At 38.0% G+C, this 23,087-nt stretch overlaps 1 protein-coding gene across 2 annotated transcripts in view; it reads left to right on the top strand.

Annotated features, from left to right (window-relative positions):
• The first annotated feature begins 821 nt into the window (after nt 1-821).
• LOC135674162 (uncharacterized) overlaps nt 822-23,087 on the top strand; it is a 23,146-nt gene continuing 880 nt past the window's right edge. The window contains exons 1-7 of one of the 2 annotated variants that reach the window (XM_065183705.1): nt 822-967; nt 1,073-1,801; nt 14,910-15,013; nt 15,083-15,153; nt 22,339-22,408; nt 22,805-22,895; nt 22,958-23,020. In XM_065183705.1, coding sequence (XP_065039777.1) covers nt 896-967; nt 1,073-1,801; nt 14,910-15,013; nt 15,083-15,153; nt 22,339-22,408; nt 22,805-22,895; nt 22,958-23,020 — 1,200 coding nt within the window. In that variant the 5' untranslated portion in view covers nt 822-895. Of the gene's footprint in view, nt 968-1,069; nt 1,802-14,909; nt 15,014-15,082; nt 15,154-22,338; nt 22,409-22,804; nt 22,896-22,957; nt 23,021-23,087 lie in introns of both variants that reach the window. The other variant, XM_065183704.1, reaches the window with a different exon arrangement.

Raw genomic sequence — 23,087 nt, 5'->3', positions numbered from 1 at the left:
TGGAAGACTCAGAATGATACCTTATTTAACAGGAGAAGGTTGTCTCTAATGAAATTTTCTATAGGGTGGTGACATTCTTCGTTGTTGATCCTATCCAGATTCCTCCTTAGGGCACTGTCGTTCCTCCTGCTCACATTGTTATATTATGGAATCGACCAATAATGGGTTGGTTTAAATTGAATGTGCATGATTTTTTTTATAAAGATTTTGACTTTTAGGGAAATGCTTGTTGTGCTTGAAGGACTTACCTCTACGTGGAAATGCTTGTTGTGCTTGAAGGGTTGCAGTTAGCTGTCGAGGAAGGGGAGCAAGCCATTGACGTTGAAACAAACTGGTTTGAGGTTATGCAAATCCTCGACAATGAATCCATCCCACAGAGAAAGGGGTGCAAGCCATTGACGTTGAAACAAATTGGTTTGAGGTTATGCAAATCCTCGACAATGAATCCATCCCACCTTGGAACATGATTGATATGGTCAGAAATATCAGAATTATATTAGGTCCTTTCCGAATTATAATATTATTCATATCTTTAGGAAATGAAATGGATACGTATAGTGATTGGTTGATTTTGTTATATCTATTAAAGATTAAAAAGATCATGAATATCTGTTGTTACTTTTTGAGTGCTAATTATTGATTGTACTCGTTTCCTTAAGTAATACAAATTTTTTTCTTGGAAAAAGAAAAAAAAAACCTATCTCCTAAGGAAATAGATAAAAAGGATTTAAGATTTTTCTATTATATTGAGAAAAGACAGTGATGCTCTTAAAGAAAAGAAAAAGGATATTTTGCGAGAAAATAAAAAAAAGGGACTTTTCCAGGAATTCGCCATTAAGCAATATCTCCCCGTTCTAAACCCTACTTCAAAACCCTTCGGCGCCGGTGAGGAGCCATGCTTCCCTTTTTCCAATCGCCCGCCGTTAATATCCATGCCCAAGTGCCCAACGATCCCTCTCTCCAACAGGTATTCTCTTTTACTCCTTTCTCTCCTTCCCTATTAGAGTTGTTTTTTGCCTTAGCAGTTTCTAGATTTTTTTTTTCCTTGCCAACTTTTATCGTATGGAAGCAGGCGGCCCTGTTCAACCAGATGCAGTTTCCAGACCCTTCTTTCGTCAATTCAAGCAATCGGAATACCAATTCGAACGGTTTCAGTGCGACAAATGTTGCTGCCGCCGCCGCTGCTGTGGCTCCTCTGATGGCTCCGTCTTCCTTTCTGAATTGCCCTAATATTTTGCCCGTGGTGCAAAATAATCGCTTGAGCGTCTTCCCTCAGCAGCACGTTCAGTTTGGGGCTGCTCAACACCTGAACCAGCAGCTTTTGGCGTTGCAACTTCTCGGGATATCTCGTGGCATGCCTCAGAATGCACAACAGTTCCAAGGGCAACTGCAGAACCTGAACATGTTCACCCCGCTTCCACCTGGTGTTGGCCCCTTTTCTGTGAACAATCGGCCTCAAAATTTCAACTTTATTGGTGGCTTACCTAATGGACAGATATGTTTTCCAACTACGATGATGCACAGGAATCAAATTGCTGATCTCAACTCTCCTGCATCATCGTGCTTGGGTTCTAACAAACCTGAGCATCTTGGGAATCACCCAATGGTTGCTGTGGGAAATTCACATACAAGTTTATGTAATGGTGCATTGTGTACGGGAGGGAAGAAAATTTCCTTCACTCATGAAGGCAAACATGAATCTCTTGTCAATCCTAAGAAGTTGCATCAGCCTAATATATGGAGTCCTACGAAAAATCATCATCCTATGAAGTATAATCAACCAGGAAACTTGTGGCCTCAGGTAGCAATCACCAGCACTAGCCTTCCTTTTAAGTTAAATAATGCGTGGATATGGGAAACCTGTTTGAAATTGTAATACTTCTCGTAGACCACCTTAATATGAACTTGTGAGAATCCTTTGCACATTGGTAATCTTATATGAAAATGTAAAAACAAAACCGAGGTAAAAAGGTTAACCTAGTGTACGAGGTTCCCACCAAATGTGGATCAATGTATGTAAGTCTCCTCTTTATATAGAGATTGTTTCTAAGATAGGAGCAACCTTACCATCATGCCAGCATCTGTCCTTTAATCTTCTGTGAAATATGTTATTCTTAATTAGATCATATTTATTATCATTTGATGAGATAGTATGGCCATGATGGCAAGATGCAAGTGTGGTACATGGTTATGCACCCTTGTATCTATTATTAGCTATGCAATCTAACTGGCCCTATGGTTTATATGCTTGATTGGGATGATTCATCATGAACTAACATCCTTAAGCTGGCATGCTGTGTGACAGGGCAGGACTTGTGGATAACAAATCAAACACTTTGGTTATGCCTAAAGCACGATGAGTTATATCATGTGTATCTCATTCTATGTTTCTTCATATGCTATTCCTTATATTCTTACTTTATGTGCCAATTATGAAAATTTGAAGTATGGTGGCATCCATATGAGCTTATGAAGCCAGTTAACATATGAAAACTTGGGTGGAACCATTCATTTGGATGCTTATAATAATAGTTAATTTGGAAACCAAGGGTAACTTTTCAACACGTGGTATGTTGGGCTCACCCAATTCAGTAATCGCAACTGGCCTCTCACATATCAGAAAGTTTCAGGATTCCAGCTTGGTTCTTCTTATCTCTTATCTAAGATTGTTAACTTTGCATTTAGTTCTTTTGGTGCATCAACTTTTTAATTCCAAGTGTTCCACTTATTTATAGAGTAAGGGCATAATTCATGACAGATTTGTTAACCTGATGTAGACATAGAAGGTGCATCTCTTAAATAAGTGCATGGTTGGTCTTGATGGTTAGTAGTGCATCTCCGTACGAGGACAAATGATCCATCATCATGCTAATTAATATCTAGTGGTCTTGATTGATCAAGAAACAAGTACATAATGGATTGTATTTGAAGGGGAAATTATTTATACACTTGTTATGTTTTGGATAGTGTTTTAAAAGCACTTGGCGCCAAAAGGTGCCAAGGTGCCAAAAGGTGCCAAGGCGCCAAAAGGTGCCAAGGCACCAAAACGCCCAAGGCACTAGACGCTTGCCTAAGTGTCCACTCAAGTGAAGTGAGGACTCCCGAATATTAAAAGTTAAAATATATATAGTATGATTGATAAATATGATCACAATGTGGTGAACTTAGAACGACTAAGTTGTAACTCTTAACAAAGTAACAATGCACCACCTCAATATGGTGCAACAAGTTACTTGAAAGTATTACCTATAAAATGAGAAGATGGAGAAGTAATTGGAGGCTGTGGAGGAAGGTGGGGGAAGGTGGAAATCAATGGTGGACAAAGCTAGGGAGGTTAGTGGACGAAGCTACAGCGACGAACAGACGAAGTTGTAGTGGCGAATGAAGCAGGTGAGGTTGCTGACGATGGCAGACGAAGTTGGAGAGGGTGACACAACGTTGTTGACAACGACAGACGAAGTGGACAGACTGTACTGTCACAAACTTAGCTGGAATTGCCTAAGTCGTGAGGCACCCTTGCGGCAAGTTACGGACTTAGCTGGAGTTGCCTAAGTCGTGAAGCACTCTTGCGCCAACTCCTCAGACTTAGTTGGGATTGCCTAAGTCATGAGGAGCATATATGCGTTCGTAAAGAGTCAGCCTAGTTGCAACCTCGTATAGGTCCCGAATGATTTGTAAAACATAAAGTTGATTAGTTTGAAAACGAGCGATGGACAAGTCTAGACGTCTCACGAAGAGGGAAGCTTTACAAGAAATTCAACGAGCACCTTAAGTGCAAGAGAGAAAAGAGAGGAAGGGGAAAACAAGGACTTTAGAAGGTTGAACGAACAGTTGCAAGTCCGCAAATAACTACTTATCGGGTGTCGGGCGCAAAGGCAAGTTCCCGTCAAGTTAACGTGCGAACTTGTGAAGATTGTTCAACACTTGACACTACCTCGAAGCCCCATCCCCCCTAGTGCCACCCGGCGGGTTCCAGGGTGCTGAGATGGCTGATGTTTCGCGTGAGGTTGTGGTCTACAGAAAATAGGCCATGACACGCGAAAACGAAGCCATTTTATGGTAGTTTGGCCTGACACGATGAACGATCACACTGCAGCACTACGACTTGTTGTTGCTTATATTTTTCAAGCAAAAACACATAAAACCAAAGTAAAACATGCAATGTATCTGTACAAGCATGCAAAAGCGACGAACTGTTCGTTGAAAGAAGTTGTTGTGGGTGGGTGACGATCGTTCGTGATATTCTCCGCCACTTAAATTGTCGACGCCCTCGTCGATGCATGCTGGAAGGCTTTGATGGATGCTTCTTCATGTCGTCGGGCGTCTTTAGGCTCCCAACTAGCTTCGGTCCGGGGAAGCTTTCGTCACTTCACCGAGTACTCAATCTGCTCAGCTTCGTTGGGTAGCTTTGTCTTGCGATCCACTAAAATGGTTTTAACTCGCTTCTCGTAGGAGGCTGTGGTGTGAGGTAGCTAAGTTGGGACACTTCAAAAAGCATCTTGCGGATCTTAGTGGTAGGCTTTTAAGTTGCTAGCATGAAAAAATTATGAATTTTGAGCCACGTCGACAGTTGCAACTTATAGAAGACATTGCCTACCCTACTAATAATTGGGAAGTACCCTTCATACTTACGCATCAATCCTTTGTGCACTTTGTGCCTAAAGAACTAGAGTGATACTGGTTGGAGTTTTACCAACACCAAATCATTGACTTTGAACTTCTATGGTTGCCTTCCCAAGTCTGCCTACTTCTTCATCTTTTTGGTCGCCTTCTCCAAATAAGCCTGCGTAATATCTGCATTTCGGTGCTATTCTTTTACAAAGTGATATGCTGACGGACTACTCCCTGTATAACCGATAGCCAAGGTGTAAGGAGTTGATGGTTGTTATCCTATAATGATCTCGAAGAGGCTCTTGATGGATGCAGAACTCCACTGTAAGTTGTAGGAGAATTGGGCTATGTCCAACAACTTCACTCAATCTCATTGGTTGGCACTTATGTAGTGCCGAATGTATTGCTTAAGGAGTGAGTTTATCCTTTCAGTTTGGCCATCCATCTAGGGGTGAAGGCTTGTGGAGAAGTACAACTTACACCCTAGTAATTTGAATAGCTCGGTTCAGAATCATCCTAAGAATCGAGTATTTTGATCACTGATGATGTTGTGTGGGACTCCCTAATACTTCACCATATTCTTCATTATCAACTTGGTTGTCTCCTATACTGAACAGTGTAGGGGTGCAACAATGAATGTTCTATACTTCGAAAACCAATCGACCACCACAAGTATCGACTCGTCCCCTTACTATTGGCAAGCTTGATATGAAGTCCAAGGAAATACTCTCCCACATCCTTTCTGGTATGAGCAGTGACTCCAAAAGTCCCATCGGCTTCCGCTGCTCCATCTTATCTTGTTGGCAAGTAAGGCATGTTTGAACATATTCCTCCACATCAGTCTCCATCTTCGGCCAGTAAAAGGCCCTCTCCACGAGAGCCATTGTCCGGTGGATGCTCGGATATCCAGCCTAAAGGGAATCGTGGCACTCTCTTAAGAGTTCATACATCAAATTATTCACTCGAGGAACATAAACTTTATTCTCTTTGGTGTAAACGACTCCCGTCTGGACCCAAAATCGTCGTGCCTTGTCTTCTTTAATTAGTTGCATTAGGGTTACTGCCTGAGGATCACTGTATAGTCCATCCCTGATTCTAGAAAGGAAGTTGTAGTGCAATTGACTTGTTTGGGCTCCGCCTTCCAACTGCATGGAATTCACCAGTTCTACCTTTCGGCTCAATGTATCTGCCATGACATCTGCTCTTCCGGGCTTATACTCTATTGTCATGTCAAACTCAGCCAGGAAGTCCTGCCATCGTGCTTGTTTTGGGGAGAGTTTCTTTTGAGTTTAAAAGTAACTCAAAGCGATGTTGTCCGTTCTCAACACAAATCGCGATCCGAGAAGGTAGTGCTGCCAAGCTCGTAGATAGTGGACCACTACTGTCGTCTCTTTGTGCATCGGTTATCGTCGCTCGGTCTCGTTGAGCTTGCGGCTCTCGTAGGTCATTGGGTGACCCTCCTGCATGAGTACTCCCCCAATAGCAAAGTTTGAAGCATTTGTATGGACTTCAAAGGGCTTCTCATAGTCCGACAATTCGAGTACTAGTTCTTCCAACATAACAGCCTTTAGATATTTGAATGTTACTTCACATTTGTCGGACTATCGCCAAGGCTGCTCCTTCAGCAACTCCGTCAGTGGAGCTGTGCGCTTCGAATAACCAGCTATGAAGCGCCGATAGTAGTTGACGAAACCAAGGAAGGATCTCAGCTCCGACACCTTCTTTGGAGTTCACCATTCCGCCATAGCTTGCACCTTTGATTTGTCCATCTGAATGGAACCGTCACCGATTCGATGCCCCAAGAACAAGATCTTCGTCTAAGCAAAGTAGCACTTCTCCCTTTTCACGAACAAAATGTTCTCCCTGAGAACCTTGAAAATTATCCGAAGGTGCTCGATGTGCTCCTCGAGCATTTGGCTATAGACGATGATATCGTCCAAGTAGACGACCACAAACTTGTCCAATTACTCATTGAATAGTTGGTTCATAAGAGTGCAGAATATGGCCGGAGCATTGATTAAGCCGAAAAGCATCACCAAGAACTCAAACACTCTATATCTAATCATACAGGTACCCTTCGCTTCGTCGCCTTCCGCAATGCGCGCTTGCCAGTACCTCGACCAAAGGTCGAGTTTGGAGAAATACTTTGTTTTACCCAGTTGGTCGAACAAGTACCCGATGAGCGGGATGGGATACTTGTTCTTCACCATCACCTTGTTGATGGCCCGATAGTTTGACGTATAGTTGGAGGCTCCCATCTTGTTTCTTTTGGAAGAGGACTAGAGCTCTGAATGGTGCTTTGGAACTGCGGATGATACCGCTGCTTGGCAGTTCGTCTAACTGCTTTCTGAGCTCTGCCAACTCTGGAGGGGACATGCGGTATGGTGGTCTTGCTGGAGGTTTCACTCCTGACTCCAACCCAATGTGATAATCCACGCCTCTACATGGTGGCAGGGTTTTCGGCAACTCGAGTGGCATAACATCTGTGTTCAGAACGTTCGCCACCGCAACAGGTTCATGAATGGCCTCCTCGTTGAGTGGCTCTAGCTTCACAACAACCATAGAGGTTAATCCTCCTTTTCGTACCCCTTTCTTCAATTGTAATGCAGATATTTGTTGGGGTTCCTTGGTTCCTTTCCGAGAGACGGGAACCACGTAGGGGTCGTCACCTCTCATCAAACATAGGGAGTTTAGGGATGGTATTGGCACCAACTTCACTGCGTGCATGAACTCCATTCCGAGAATCACTTGAAAGTCGCCCAGTGGCACCGCTATCATGTTTGTGCACTCGCTTCATATTTCGATCTTGATGGGGACTCCCTTTTCTAGCTTGGAGATCCGCTTGGCCTCTGAGTTCACCTCCTTCATCCGACTTGGGTTCTTCTCCAAGATCAGCCCAAGTCGCTTTGCTTCTCGATCGACAAGAAAATTATGGGTAGTGCTCGTGTCCACCATTGCACGACTTGTTTGACCATTGAGCTTGATGTCCACGTATATAAGCTCGCTGTTCCTTGCTTTCTGTGGCTTTGACTTAATGTTCTCCCCCACTTGACCCTGCAACACATTCAACAAACGCATTGCTCCCATCCGGGGTCCTTGCGACTCCTTGTTGTCGCTGTTGGATTTTGAACTACTTGAACTAAGAGCGATGATCTTGCCCTTGTCCGATTTGGGGGGGGTGGATTGAAGCTGTTAAGGCATTGAGTGTTTGTTTCTATAGGCACTCCCTTACCATATGCGGTCCTCTGCACAAAAAGCATTTGTCAGGTTTTGGGACCTTGCCTTTTGAGCTTGGCCCTTTGTGGGAACTCTTCTTCCCCTGTTCGCCCTCGAACTCCTTCCTTCGAGAATATTTTGGTGGTCGATTTCCTGAAGATTGTTTTTTTTCCCCGAGTCCTCCGAGGAAACAAAGTCAGTGAGCCTTTCTACGGCTGCAATTGCTTCGATCATATCAGTGACATTCCTTCGATGCAGTTCTTGTTGTGCCCACGACTTCAGGCCATCAAGAAAGCTAAATAGCTTATCCTTTTCGGACATATCCTGTATGTGAAAATTGCTTCACGTAGTCCCGAATGGAAGTACTTTGGCAGAGTTGTCTCAACTTCCTCCTTGTGATGAACTCTGTGTTCTCGGGTAGGAACTGAGTTCTTAACTCCCGTTTTAAGTCCTCCCATGTGTCTACTCGACACCGACCTTGTTGGATCTCCTCCTAACGGGTTCGCCATAAAAGTTTTGCATCCCCATTCAGATACATGGTTGCTACTAAAACTTTGGTATCTTCAGAATCGGGCCTTGCAGCTCGAAAGTACTGTTTCATGTCAAACAAGAAATTCTTGATCTCCTTTGCGTCCCTAGCACTTCTATAGCAATGAGGCTTAGGTGCTCTCAAGTTTTGTGGTGGTGTAATGCGGGTGTTGCTTCCTCCCACATTTAGTACCCTTGTGAGCGCTGTCACTCTAGAAGTGAGTTCTGCCACGACTTCGTGCAGATGTTTTACAGAGTGTTTGGTGTCTTTCGTCAGTCGATCGACTATGGACTCGACCTTGTCGATTCGAGATTTCGCTTCTTCTTATGAGCTCTCTACCTCAAGAAGCCTTCTTTGGCCTTAGTAGAGTTCCTCCAAGCTCGCTTCAAGAACATCCAGGCGGGTTTCCGCCGTTGCGAGTCTCTCCTTGTGACTATTTTTCCTGATTAGCGCTCCAGATTATGCCTCTCCCATTCGTGGAGAGTAGCCAACTTCTCGCTCGTCAAGTTTATTGCTACGCTTCTCTTGAGCGGTTCCAACAGCATAAGAGTGAATTTGCACTTGCAGCCCACCTGTGGCTGCTTGGGGCAATTGTCTGGCTTGCCTCGTCTTGCTCAATTCACCACGATGCTTTGCTATAGAGAGATTCCGAAGTTTATTCGCTACTTGCTCGAATTGCTTGCCCATTCTGATACCATAATGTTATGGACTTAGCTGAAATTGTCTAAGTCGTAAGGCATCCTTGCAGCAAAATCACGGACTTAGTTGGACTTGCCTAAGTCGTGAAGCATCATTGCGCCGACTCCACGGACTTAGCTGGGATTGCCTAAGTCATGAGGTGCCCTTACGACATATGTGTCTACAAAGGGTCAGCCTAGTTGCGACCTCGTACAGGTCCTGAAGGACCTGTAAAATAGAAAGTTGATTAGTTTGAAAATGAGTGACGGACAAGTCCTGACGTCTCGCGAAGAGGGAAGCTTTACAAGTAATTCAGCAAGCACCTTGAGTGCAAGAGAGAAAAGAGAAGAAGGGGAAAACAAAGACTTTCGAAGGTTGAACGAACAGGTGCAAGTCCGCAAACAACTGCTCACAGGGTGTTGGGCACGAAGACAAGTTTCTGTCAAGTTAACGTGCGAACTTGTGAAGATTGTTTAATGCCCGACACTACCTCGAAGCCCCATCCCCCCTAGTGCCACTCAGGGAGTTCCAAGGTGCTGAGATGGCAGACATTTCGCATGAGGCTACGGTTTGTAGAAAACAGGCCGTGGCATGCGAAAACGGAGTCATTTTGGTGTAGTTTGGCCCGATACGGTGAGCGGTCGCACCTGCGAACTCTCGTTGCTTACATTTTTCAAGCAAAAACACACAAAACCAAGGTAGAACATGCTACCATGTGTCTGTACAAGCATGCAAAAGCGATGAACGGTTCGTTGAACAAAGTTGTTGCGGGTGCGCGACGATCGTTCATGATAGTACGAAGGCGGTAGACGACGTTGCAGTGGTAGATGACACATACAAAGGTGATGAATGAGCAGTAGGGTTTTTGCTTCTGGTTTCTTTCAATGGGTTCATGTTAGGGTAAGTGCCTGTACAACTTACATTAGTCGATTCGATTGAACCAACTTACTCGCCTAGTTGAACCTTGACTTGAAGTCGACCTGATTTGGCTTAGGCGCTCGCCTGAGGTGCCTAGCGCTTGGGCTCATGCATGCGCTTGAGCAACGCTTCATTGAAATGCCTTGCCCTGAGGTGTTGCAAGGTGCTTGGGTCTTGCCTTGAGTAAATTGTGAATAAACTCACAATTGGTCATATCATCTTCATTAGCTTATTAAAATTGATCAAGTAAATATATGCTTTATTGGATAAATCAGAATAAAATAGAAGCTGTACCTTTGGACATTATGAGAAAGCAAGATTAATGAGCCTCATTCCTAGGTCCTATTAGTACTGGCTCATGTTGACATACATACTTAACGTTTTTTATAATCTTTTCTGATCAATTATGGATCAGAATACAACGTAAGGTCACATTTTTCCTTGGCATTATGAATAAGAGGTTATCATAATATTTTTACATATAACAGTTGAATGGATATTGGACTTCAAGTGGAACTAATTTCAATGTAGTGCATCTGATTCATATTCCTTCCCTCTTTGGTCTCCTTTTTTCCTATTTGCAAAGATTTGATTTTTGAATAAGATTGTATGCTATATATGATTCCATAAGTAACTATACATCTTATTATGTGAATTAATTTAATTTGTTTTTTCTTTCTCATTAATTTCCACATGAATTGTTGTGCCTACATGCCAACCCAGGCTGCTGATTCATATTCCTTCCCACTTTGGTCTCCTTTTCTTTTCCTATTTCCAAAGATTTGATTTGTGAATAAGATTATATGCTATATATGATTCCATAACTAATTATACATCTTATTATGTGAATTAATTTAATTTGTTTTTTCTTTTTCATTAATTTTCACATGAATTGTTGTGCCTACATGCCAACCTAGGCTACTGACAAGAATATGGCTAATGTAATGTTGGCCAACCCGCTTAATCTCTCCTTTAATTTTCTTTTAATGATTTCATGTGGTCAACACACGTGATCAGAAAGCACATCATGAAGCACTTACCATGCCATACATTGAGTAGAATGAGGCATGCAGTAGCATGTATATCCTTGAATTCGTCATTCATAATTTATAATGACATGTTTTATCTTAAGAGTTTATTTGTCTTCCTTTTCAGTGTTTCAGTATGACCAATTTTCATTTAGAATTATTGACATTGCATGTTGTTGTTATTGGCCAAAACACCTCCATCCTGGTTTATGTCTGCTAAGTTGTGATCTTATTTTAAAAATTATGTTGAACACAAACTAACAAGTGAGTCAACAAATATTTGTGGGCTGAATCTTATTTTAAAATTAAATGTGTCCATATGATTATTAATATCTTCCTTGAGGAATTTGAAAACAGTACATTTCTTATGGCTATCTCTTAGCTTAACTCGCTTGTTAGTTTGTGTTCAACATAATTTTGATCCAAAAACACTTCTTGAAGTCATGAGGTACTTGCTACACCATACATTGACTAGAATGAGGCATGCAACAATGTGTATATCGTCGATTCTCATCATATTTATAATGACATGGTTTACCTTAGAGTTTATTTGTCTTTCTTTTCTATGTTTTTGTAGGATTAATTTTCATTTAGAATCATTGATATTTTATGTTGTTGTTGTACTAGACACCTCCATTATAGTTGATGTCTACTAAGTTGAGAAATTAAATGGTTTTCAACAAATACAGAATTGGCTGAATCTTAATTTCAAAATTTAAGTGGTTAGATTATTCTTCATATCTTCCTTGTTCAATTGTGGTATAATTTTTCAACAGTTGAAAGTGGTAAAATGAACTGCTGACTTCAATTATAGGATGAAAGATGTGATGTTTTACTAGACTGCCTTAATATATCTTAGAAGATTTGTCATAGCAAAACCTAGAAGACTTAAAACAGTACATCTTATGGTGTGTTGGAAAGTTGACTTGCATGGTTTCCACTAAACCATAAAATATCATGTAATTTGATGACAACATTACAAAACAATAATCACTAGTTCCGAGCATCAAGTTACCAAATCTCAAGTTATCGAGTTCCAAGCTACTATGTTCGAAGGCACCAACTTGTTACATGGTAGTGCTTAACCACCCTCAAACCATGGACAAACTGACAGGTTGGAACTTGAAACAATAGGATTTGATGCTATCTAAAGTGGAAATCACCTATAATGCTTCTAACTCTTTGATGACAATAATTTGTTTGGAGATTATTGTGGTTATTTTCCATTTGACCTAGACCTTGCTACTATACTTGCATTGTATTCTCAACTTAAAAGGGAGAAGTTTTTGCAATTACCATGGCAAAGATTCATATAGAAGCTAGAAGTCGAAACCAAATTTTAAAAGAAAATGTGAAGAAGCATTGTGTGTGAAGGTCTTTAGAGGAGACTTTGTGTAGCTCCATCTGAAAACAGAACATGTCCCAATAGTAAATTGCAACAACCTTAAAGAAAAGAAAATTGATCCTTGTTGAGTTTTCCAGAAAATTAATGATAATACATATAGGATTGAACTTCCTCTTGATATTCACAATCACTCCACATTTAACACTTAAGGCTTATTACCTTATCATGGCAATGCTAATGACAACTCATTGATGAATTTATTCCCCATGTGGTTTGGGGAAAATAAAATTTTAATTTTAATTTGACTTGGATTACATTAATATACTTGATTCGCCATAATTTTGCCATAAGACTTCAAACTTGACACTGCTCAATATGATTGAAACCTGATTTGTAGGGTTTTCTAATGAGGTAAAAAATAATATAAATATTCATGGCAACATTTAAATAAGAAATAATCTCAGGTTTAAAAAAATCAAGTTCCAAGCTGCAAAACTCCAAACTATCAAGTTGCAAACTGCTTTCTATGGGACCATGAATTAGCGATGTTTTATAATTTGTTTCTTGGTGAATTGAGTTGATTAACTAGGTTATTGAAGATAGAGTGGAAAGGGCTTGTGAGGCAATCTTGTATTAGCCCATATGAATCTATGAGTTATTACTTAGCTTAAGTTCCTAACTCTTAGTTAACCCAAGAGAAAAAAAGGGTTTGTTTCTCACAAGGTTTTAATTTGAAACTGGTTCCAGAACCTATTGGACCGGTACCATACTTAGAAGTTTTCCTTATACCAATTTTTATTTCTCTCTCTCTCTCTCAACTTCTTCCCTTATTCAGCACCCTCAGTCTAATACCAATCTCTCTTCCTTCCTCACCTGCAACGTAAGTGGCCAAGTTAGGGATGAGTGCTGCTTAACTGAGGCATGGTACAAAGCCCAATTTGAAAAGGGGGTGTAAGGAACTAGCACTAGAATGTGACATGATTCCCACACTATACACCTAAATATTCTCCAATCAGATTTTGAACCTTCGACTATTAGGCATCACTTTTTGTTATTTTGATATGAATGTTTGTTGGTTCTGTAATTATATTCTTTCATATGTTTGTTGGTTCTGTAATTATATTCTTTCGTATGTTTGTTGGTTCTGTAGTTATATTCTCTCTTATGTTCATTGCTTCTGTAATTATATTCTCTCTTAGGTACCTTGTTGTTCCTTGTTTTCTTTGTTTGTCTTTTCTTGTGTGATAATTCACTCATTCTTCTTGACAGGCTCTTGCATAAATTTTTGGACTTGGAGATGCCTATCAGAGTCATTAAATCTTTAAACGTCCAGTCCTTCTTGTTCATTTGCTTTCATATCTCATTTCTTTTACATCCTTAATATTAGCAGTACTTTCCAAGATTGAGTGCAAGAGAAAGCTTAAAGATGATGTATAAAATCCAGAAAAAAATCAATAATGTAATATTGCATTTGAACTTAGCATTGCAGCACTGTGGGTGCAGTAACTGCTGAGGCAGATTTTTTTTTTCTTGGTTGCTGTTGTCACTTGGTTTTTTTTATTTTAGTGCATGAAAGGTTCACAACAGCTTGGATCAATGTTAGAGGATTTTTATCTTGAACTAACTTTGTTTGTGATTGACCATGTAGACATTTATTCTATTGACCTAATATCGACCTAGCTATGTTACTATTTAGGTAACTATATTTCCAGCTAGATAAGATATTCTATAAGGAAAAGGGATGCCTTGAGAATGAGGAGCTTCATAAAAAAGGGTGAGAAGCTTAGAAAGGAGAGTGATTTAAACAAGATTCCAAGAAGACCAAAATTTTTGCATATGATGATATGAATAAGTTGAATGAAAAACTCCCATTTGAGAAAGTCAAACTCAAAGTAGGGTACAGTTCATTCCAGAAGGATAAGTAAAGTTGAAATTTTTTAGTACAGCTCCAGTAAAGGTTAGGGGTGAGATAAGTAGAGTGGAAACTCGTGCTTACTGTGCTTTTGTTTCCCTTTTTGTTCACTGGCCATGCAACCAATGTTTGTATGCTTTAATTTCATTAGAGCCTATATCAAGCTTGCTCTTTCCATAATAAGCCAGTCAGTGGTTAGGAAATTTAAATTGTAATGTTATATTACCCAGGTAGTAAGTCTACCTGAGTGGTGATTATGGGTTACCCTCATCAAAGTGAAGTATTTGCAAAGAAAATCATATTGTCTCATTCCAAGAATTTCATATCTTATTTCTTACCAAGGATGTTTCCATTTTTCGGCAATAACTTTATTAATTCCATTATGGATTTTCTAACAACTGAAGCATAGAATAGATCCAAAAAAGATTATTTTGTTATATGACTAGCTTATTTTGAGCTTTACTTGATTAACATATGATTCTCTGTAAATGTCCATGTTACATTCTTTTAAAAATGTAAGTTTTTTTTCCATTATGTGTTCTTTCTCATGTGATGCTTGGAGTCCAAAGCATAAAGTCAATAATATTTAACCTCCTGAAGTCATAGGCTGTTTTCTTGACAATTTTAGTATGCACATAGGTCTCTTATACTCTAACTTGGTTTTAATTACAGGTCCATTGTCTTGAAGATGGTGGAAGTGATATCATTTCTGTAAATTCTGCAAAAAAGGGTTTCACTAGACATCTTCATGGGCAGAGAAAGACAAAATATACAAGGCATGCTCATATCTTGAATCTATCTTTTACATGTTTGGTAACTAGTTGACCATGAAATTACTTTTACAGAAAACCACAGTTTCAAGATTTCAAAAGCATAGAGAGCAATAAGAGGATGTTTAATGGAACTAGTGGAAGAGGTACTAACTTTTGTGATATGACACTTAGCTTATTTTTATATTTGGTTGCTGTGATATCAAAGATGCATCTATTTGTTAAATCGTGAGCTGTTCATACTTAGTTTGTAGGGTTGCCAAAAATGATTAAATCTAGATATATAACAATGCAAGAAATTTCTTTATGCACCCTTAAGCTTCTAGATTTATAAACTGCTGTATATAGGTCAAGCCTTGTGAAATAAACCCTATGAAAAGTTGAATGAGGTGGCAGCAATAAATAAACCAGTATGTTGATTAGAGTTAGGTATACAACATTGCAAGTATTCAAGAAGTTGGATCGCACAAGATGCTGATACCATTAGTTTAGATAGGTATGTTAAATTTGTTTATCGACAATTTTCAAGGCAAGATTGTAGGTTTTTTTTTTTTCAGTTCATCGCACTTAAATCGATGAATAAATTGAGGTGCTTAATAGGAGTTTAGGTTGAGGTTTGATGTTTGGCTGGTGATCCTGGGTTCATTTGACATCAAATACTCCCCTTAGTTGAATTTTTGTATAGCAGTCTTGTCAGTCATTTTACAAAATTTAGTCCTTTTGAAATAGTCACTAGACACCATCCTTAAAAGTCTATTGATCTAATTCCTATTCATTCACAGGGTAGACCTAATAAATTTGTTACATCCTTTTATAAGTACATTCATGATTTGGAACTTTAGATTAAGTTTTTACGTAGTTTAATGATGACAAAAGATACATATAGCCGACTTCAAATTGTCAAGGTGTTGTTATAGGTTGTTGCATGATTGGCTTCTTAGAAGATCCTAATGAAATGAAAAAGTAATTATAAAAAAATATTTTATTAGCTAAGAACTTAAAGGATAAACATGATTTTTGAGAGACACCATGATGGTAATAAGAAACATAAATAATTAATTTTTGATTACCTGATCAAAGAACAAAATGTTATTAAAAGCAGGGTCTGCCGTACCGAGCCATACCGCCCGGTACGGGCGGTACGTACCGGTCTGACAGGTTTTCGGTATGCGGACCGACTGTTACCGGTCCGAGTACTGTAGCACTTACTATACCGTACACCCAGATGTACCGCTCGGTATACCGTACCGTACCGGTACCGAGCCCAGGTCGAAATACCGGTACGGTACGATATTGCGAACCTTGATTAAAAGGGAATTGCAAGCCTTAAGACATGGATTAAATATTCTTTAACTCAAAGATGGTCCTGAGAACATATTCGATGAAATTATATATGATGAATTTAATGAACTGAGCAAACCATTAAATGGATCCTTTGAGTATATAAACTCCACTGAAAAATACTATAAACAAAAATGTTCATTTGGTATCTCATACAAACTAAGGTTGGGTTTTCATTGAAACAATAAACCCTGAGATTCCAAATCTAATGTTAATTCTATTAGGAGGGAGGGATTGTCCCTGTTAAATACTTTGAAAAATTATAAGTTGTATCAAAACATCCAAAATACATGTTGGCAATGGAAATGTTCTAAAGGTTAACTGCAAACTTCCTGAATTCATTTCTGTTCCAATAGGATTTTGTATTAAAATATCTTTCTTGTTGTTAAAAGCCTCAAACAAGGAGTTATTTGTTTCACTCCTTTGCTTTCATTGGAGTTATTTGTTTCACTCCTTTGCTTTCATTAATTACACCATTCACAGTAACTGAAGATGGAATTTCTGCTAGAATAAATGGTATACGGACTAATATAAAATTAAACAAAACCTGAAGAATCCATTTTACATTAGTTAAAAGAAGCTATATTATACAGAATATTTTGTAAATGAATAATCTTCACTTCATAATCCAAGGTACAAGGATTGAATAAAACTCTCAAAGACCCTGTCTTCTAACCCAAAGTAACACAACTGAAAGAAAAAATATTGAAAATGATATTAAAATACGGATCTTTCTTTGGCCTTTTGCCACAAATGGACATGAAGTTGAACTTTATTATATCCTTGGATTTGATGAACACAAAATATCTACCAAGGCAAGACCAATATAAATGAACAATATTAGAAATTTGGAAAAATTGTCTTTTAGACAAAGAACTTAATTGAAAAAGTGCTCTTTGGAGATGTTTTACATTTTATGTTGAAAAACACTTCTGTGCGAAAGAGGAGTTTTTAGATTGATAATTGACTAGGAACCCTTAAACAAGGTCTTACAATGAATTAGACATCTTATTAGTGTTTTCAAAAGGAACTTGGGCAACACCTCGGGGCAAGGTGTTACATTGAAGCATTGCACAGGTGCGCACCTGAGCCCAGGCGTTGGGTGAATCGGGCATGCACCCGAGACAAAGTGGTTGCTGTTCATCTCGAGTTTAAGCTTGAGCGAATAAGTTGGTTCAACAGAACCAACTAATACCCTTTACTCCACCCCACCCATGAAAGCAACCAGCGAAACCCTACTGCCTCCTCCGCCGTTGTAGCTTCGTCCGTTGCTTTCGTCTGCTTATTTTATTTGTTTACCATGCTGTCTTTTATTTGTCTTTTTAGAACTTAAATTAGGAATTTTAACCTCAATCACTTAATATGGTTTGAAGAAAGGAACATTTGAACAACCATGCAGCTTACTTGGCTAGTATAAAAAGACAACCAGATCCAGTATAGTTTCCATGCTTATTAATCTTTATAAAAGAGCTACCATGATATCGTTTCTATGGCTTGTGTCCATTACCTCTTCTAGAAAATACACACACATTATGTATAAGTAAGCTTAGAAGAGCTGTTAGGTAGGTGTAATTACAAGAGATGTAATTTGGTACTTTATATGATTCCAATTTGATATGTCATTTTTATTTTTGTGATCATTTTTAATTATTTATCAATTATAATATATATATTTTAAATTTTAATATTTTAGAGCATCTCGTTTTTGTTAGACAGGCGTCTAGTACTTTGAGCATTTTGGGACCTTGGAGCCTTTTGGCTTCTAGCGTTTTTAAAAACACTACATCTTATTCCTCAAACAAGATCTTATTAGGAGAATTCAAGGATCAAAAGTTTATTCAAATTTGATATGAAATTTAGATTTTTTGACTGATTCAAATTAAAGAAAAGATAATAAGACTGTTTTCATTAAACCATTTGGGCATGATGAATAGAATGTCATGCCTTTTTTTTTAAAATAAAAATGCTTCCTTTGAAATTTCAAAAAATTATGAATTAGATCTTCCTTCCATGTACTTATTTATTTTATAATAGTCTATATTGATGATGTGTTAATTTTCGGAACATATTAATCAATGCTAGAAGCATCTTAACATTTTAATTAAAATTAATATAAAAAGTGGTCTGAATTATCGAAAGGTCCTGAGTCGAATCCTGCATTTGCCACTTACCCTTTGCAAAAAAAGTTCTACCAAATAATTTCAATCAATCAGGTAATACAATTTGCTGATGAATTCGAAATGAAATACAAAATAATTATAAAATTTTTAGGATGTTAAGATTATGTCTCAGACTCATAACTTTTGCTAATGACTGGAAGATTTTTCCTAACAGACAAGAAAAATCCACCTGTTTGGAATGAAAATCGCACTCAGGCTGTTAAAAGGATCGATGATAAGGTGAAAAGATTACCTTGCTTACACATTAGATACCCATATGAATTTACTATGGCTGAAACAAATGCATTGACATAGAGGATATGGAGGAATCCTAAAGCTAGGAAAAGGAAGGAAGCACTGCACTGTTAGTAAGATTTACATCAGGAAGGTGGAACGAAACATAAATAAACTAATCAACAATTAATAAGGAGATCTTGGCTATTCTCATAGTAATATTTAATTTTAACTTGGCTATTCTCAAAGTAATCTCTAATTTCAAGGAGAAATGTTAAACCAACAATTGCTTTTAAGATTTAACTGCAGGTTTGGTAAAGAGGTCTTGCAAAATGATATCGAAAATCTAGTTCAACAAATATTTGCTAGGTGGCAAACAATATTATCTTGCTTTGACTTTACTATTGAACATAGTAATGGAGACAAACTTTCTACCTGACTTCGTCTCATAATTTTATGTAGGGACAAGACTGGTAAAAAGGAGCTATTCTCATAGAAAGTATCTATAGAAACTCCAATGATCAGAAGAATATAAATATGGAAAGTTCATCTCCCAATAAAGAAGGCCAAGATCAAAATCTTTATATCTTAAAGACTGAGGATCTGATGCCTGAGGTTATAGATTCCACGTCCAGTTCTAAAGAATTAGTCCTAAATATCTTCTTTGAAAGTCTCATTTTATTTCTAAATTAGATTGAGAAAAAATTATCACTTAAAGATTGGGATTTAACTCAGAATCTTAAGACTCCAAATTTTTTTTCTGATGTTGTATGAAAACATAAATATAACTACTAGGAGTGTCAAGATCCATGGATAAATATCAACAACCAATTTAATTATTTTAGTTTCATTCGTCTCAAAACCAGGATCAACCATCTGTCAAAAAATATGTTTCAATTACAGCTGGTGGTTTAAGTTTAGAGTTCTGCTAGATATGCTCTCTCAAGAAATCTGAGTGAAGATCAGTAACGATTTATATGATGAATTATATAAAGACCCCTATCTAGTTATGCAATTTTGTGGAGAAACTGGACTATCTTGTATCCTTAAATTTTGTCAACAAGATATTTGTGAAAAGATGGGATGAATTTGATTCCATACTGATTGTATAAGGACAAAATATACCCAAAGGACTTTATAGATATATTACCAGATTCAAAGGGAAATGTTACTGAAGAATTAATATGAAAAAATCCTACTTTATCTGTAAAAGATCTTCAAGTTTAGGTTTGTGGAACCATGTTTAAAATTTTGGAAGGATCTGCATAACCCTTGGAAATTTCAATTCAAACACCTTTATTAGGGAAAAGTGCTTCAAGCTCTATGCGAACATCATCCAGAGACCTTTACAACTATATTTGCGCCTTAAGCAAGAGAATGAAGAATATTCTTACTCAAATTAGGAGGATTACTCTGGATATGAAATGCAGTTAAAAGATTGAAAGTATCAGATGACAGAGAAGTCAACCAAGAAAAAGTTACACAAGATTCTCAACAAAGATTGACAAGACCGAAGATTCTCAACAAGGACTGATAAGACAAAATACCTCACAAAGGCCACTTGATCAAAGATTGGAAGATAATGTAAAGCTTCAACAGTAAAGGTTTCTTCATTAGGAAACCATCGCACAGAAAACAGTAAGATGAACTTTAGAGGAGAATTCCAGAACCATCTGTATAAGAGAGAACTTTAGAAGACGGGGACCAGAGAACTCGTCTCCTAAGACTTTGCCCACTTTGTTTTTATTCTATAATTGGAGAGTCAGCCCTAAGAAGTCTGAGAGCTACATTATCTGAGCAATCTTGTGAACTCAAGAGGAATTGTTGTAAGAAGATAATATATCTGTAAGCACTTTCTTTAATATCTCTGCAAAAGTTTATGTTGCACTATTGGTTTTGCTTCCTTCAGAAGCAATTACTGTCGCAGATCGACAATGCAATTAGCACTCTTGCTAATTATGAATAATCATGGTAGCAGATCCACTTACTGCTGTAGCGACTCTAGAAATATCTGTATAAGCACTCATTTTTTTGCTAGTTTACAAAAACAAAATATGTTGCATGATTTGTTTTGCTGCCTTCTGATCTCTTGGGTAAGAGTTCCTCAAACAGTTGTCATACTCACCGTGTAGACATTGGTATTAGAGCCCACAATACAAAGAAAGTTGTTTTGTATGCTGAGTAATTTAGCCTGGTGAAGGATGGAGCTCCCCTTGTTGCTGTTGCCATACACCCCATTCTCTGGATTTTGGATGGCTTAAAAGTCTGACAAACAATTTCATTAGTAGTAATCAACACATTTTATGGCATATTTTATTAGGTCTTTTATTTCTGTCACTCTATAAGCATGGGAGAAACCTGTTAGTGTGTCAGAACTATATTGGTAAAAAAAGGCCTCTTCTGCATGTTTTAATGATATAGAAACAAGTATCGAAAATGGTTAAGTTTCTACGATTTCCATCGAAGAAATGTATCATCTGGGCATTTTCCATTTTATATCAGATTCTTATATTAAGATTTGGTATCGAAACTTGTCAGAATATAAAAGAGACACTGATGAAGGGAATGATTCCAAGATGAGAATTTGGTGGTTTGCCAATATATTTTGCACGTGACCTGTTTTATTCATTCTCAGGTGACATATTCAAACAGATAAAATGATATTGAAATGCTTTTTTATATCACTGTTATTTAAGGCCACTTACACATCCTTTCCAAAATTAAAGAGAATGTATCGGTAGTGCATAATTATCTTATCCTGCCATGAGGTAATGTTGTGAAGAGATGCACGAACAAACTTTACAGGCAGACCTCAGAAATCTTCTTAATGTGCCAAACTCTCATGAAAAGCATGATCTCAGTAAATTCCATATGCCCATCTTTTTGTTCTGGTTTCTTATTGAATTACTTTCTACAGTGTTTCTATTTATGAATTGTGTTGTTGACCATTGGCCTTTTTCTTATGAGATCCTGCATTTGCTCATTAGAATTATTACTTATTAGTTTGCTTTTTTATTCTTTTACATCATTGACTATAGGTTAACATCACTATTATTTATAAATAAATGAAATCCCAACCTCTATGTCAAATTACCATCTCTGTTCAATCTTATCCCTAATCACTTCTCTATAAAATGGATATAAAAAACTGACCTGCATAAAATCTCCAGTCATACAAAATTCCAGAGAAAGATTGTGATTGCAGTAAGTTCATTGTTTTAGTATTTTGATAATATTTGAGAAATCATCTACAGATGATAGTAAACAGCAAATTGTATAAGGTGTGTCCTTTGTTTATATGCATGGCAGTTCCATTGGACTAGTGCTAATAATACTTCTTTGGTACATGTCCTCTTTGGAGAGTAATTTGGGTTTGGGTACAACATTTGTTTTGAAATGGCAGCTTGTCATTCTTGTTATTTAGGACTGTCACTGTGAACCTGCAGAATTATATTTCAACCTTTTAAATAGGAGCTTTTCAATATTAGCATGTCATTATCTTAACAGGATGAATAGTATTATCTTATTGCAGGAGATTTATTTTATGCCATAAGGAATATCTGATTCGGTTTTTTGTTTCTTGTGTTGGCTAAGCAGTTCAGAAGAAATGGAAAGGAGAACCTCAGTTTGCAAAGTGTAACAAACCAATTTTAACAGAACGCCCAAGGTACTGAATTACTCAGTGATGCACTCATACAGATAAAGAAAATTTGAAGTACTTTTGCATGCTACTTAGCACCATTATAGAAAAAGGCAAACAGGAATACTGTGGAACAGGTAAAGTGAGGATGTGTAGAGATGTGATGGTCGGGGCTAAACAGGGCTATTTGTGTACACAAATGCATACACACACACACATACAGGCATATATGTATCTGAGTATACATATTTATGTGTATATGTACATTTTGTACGTATTTATAATCAAATTCCCTAATAAGGTTTTCACAGTAAATTTGTCCTGTCCACAAGGTAAGGATGAACATGTCCCTTCACATCTTTCTCTGCATGGATTTTACTTTTTCGTTTTTCTTCCAAATGATCTTCTGTTGCTGTCTTGAAGGTGCCTTCCTGTAACTTACACTGAACATGAAATCCAACAATGGATTGAAGCACGACGGAAGAATTTCCCGACCACAGCCAACATCAAGAAGGTAACTTGAATATTCACTCTCTCTCAGATATTCAGTTCTCAAGAAAGTTTTTTGTGCTGCAGAAATTGGTTCAATCTGATGTCAATAATGAAGATGCTGATGACGATGCCCGATTACGCCGCCAGGTAATCGATTATGTTCAAATTATTTAATCTCCACATTCTATCTTTTTTTTCTTTTGCTGGTTAAATT

This window comes from Musa acuminata, chromosome BXJ1-5, assembly GCF_036884655.1.
Source record: "Musa acuminata AAA Group cultivar baxijiao chromosome BXJ1-5, Cavendish_Baxijiao_AAA, whole genome shotgun sequence".
Lineage (NCBI taxonomy): Eukaryota > Viridiplantae > Streptophyta > Magnoliopsida > Zingiberales > Musaceae > Musa > Musa acuminata.
This window is presented reverse-complemented; position numbering and strand designations above follow the sequence as displayed.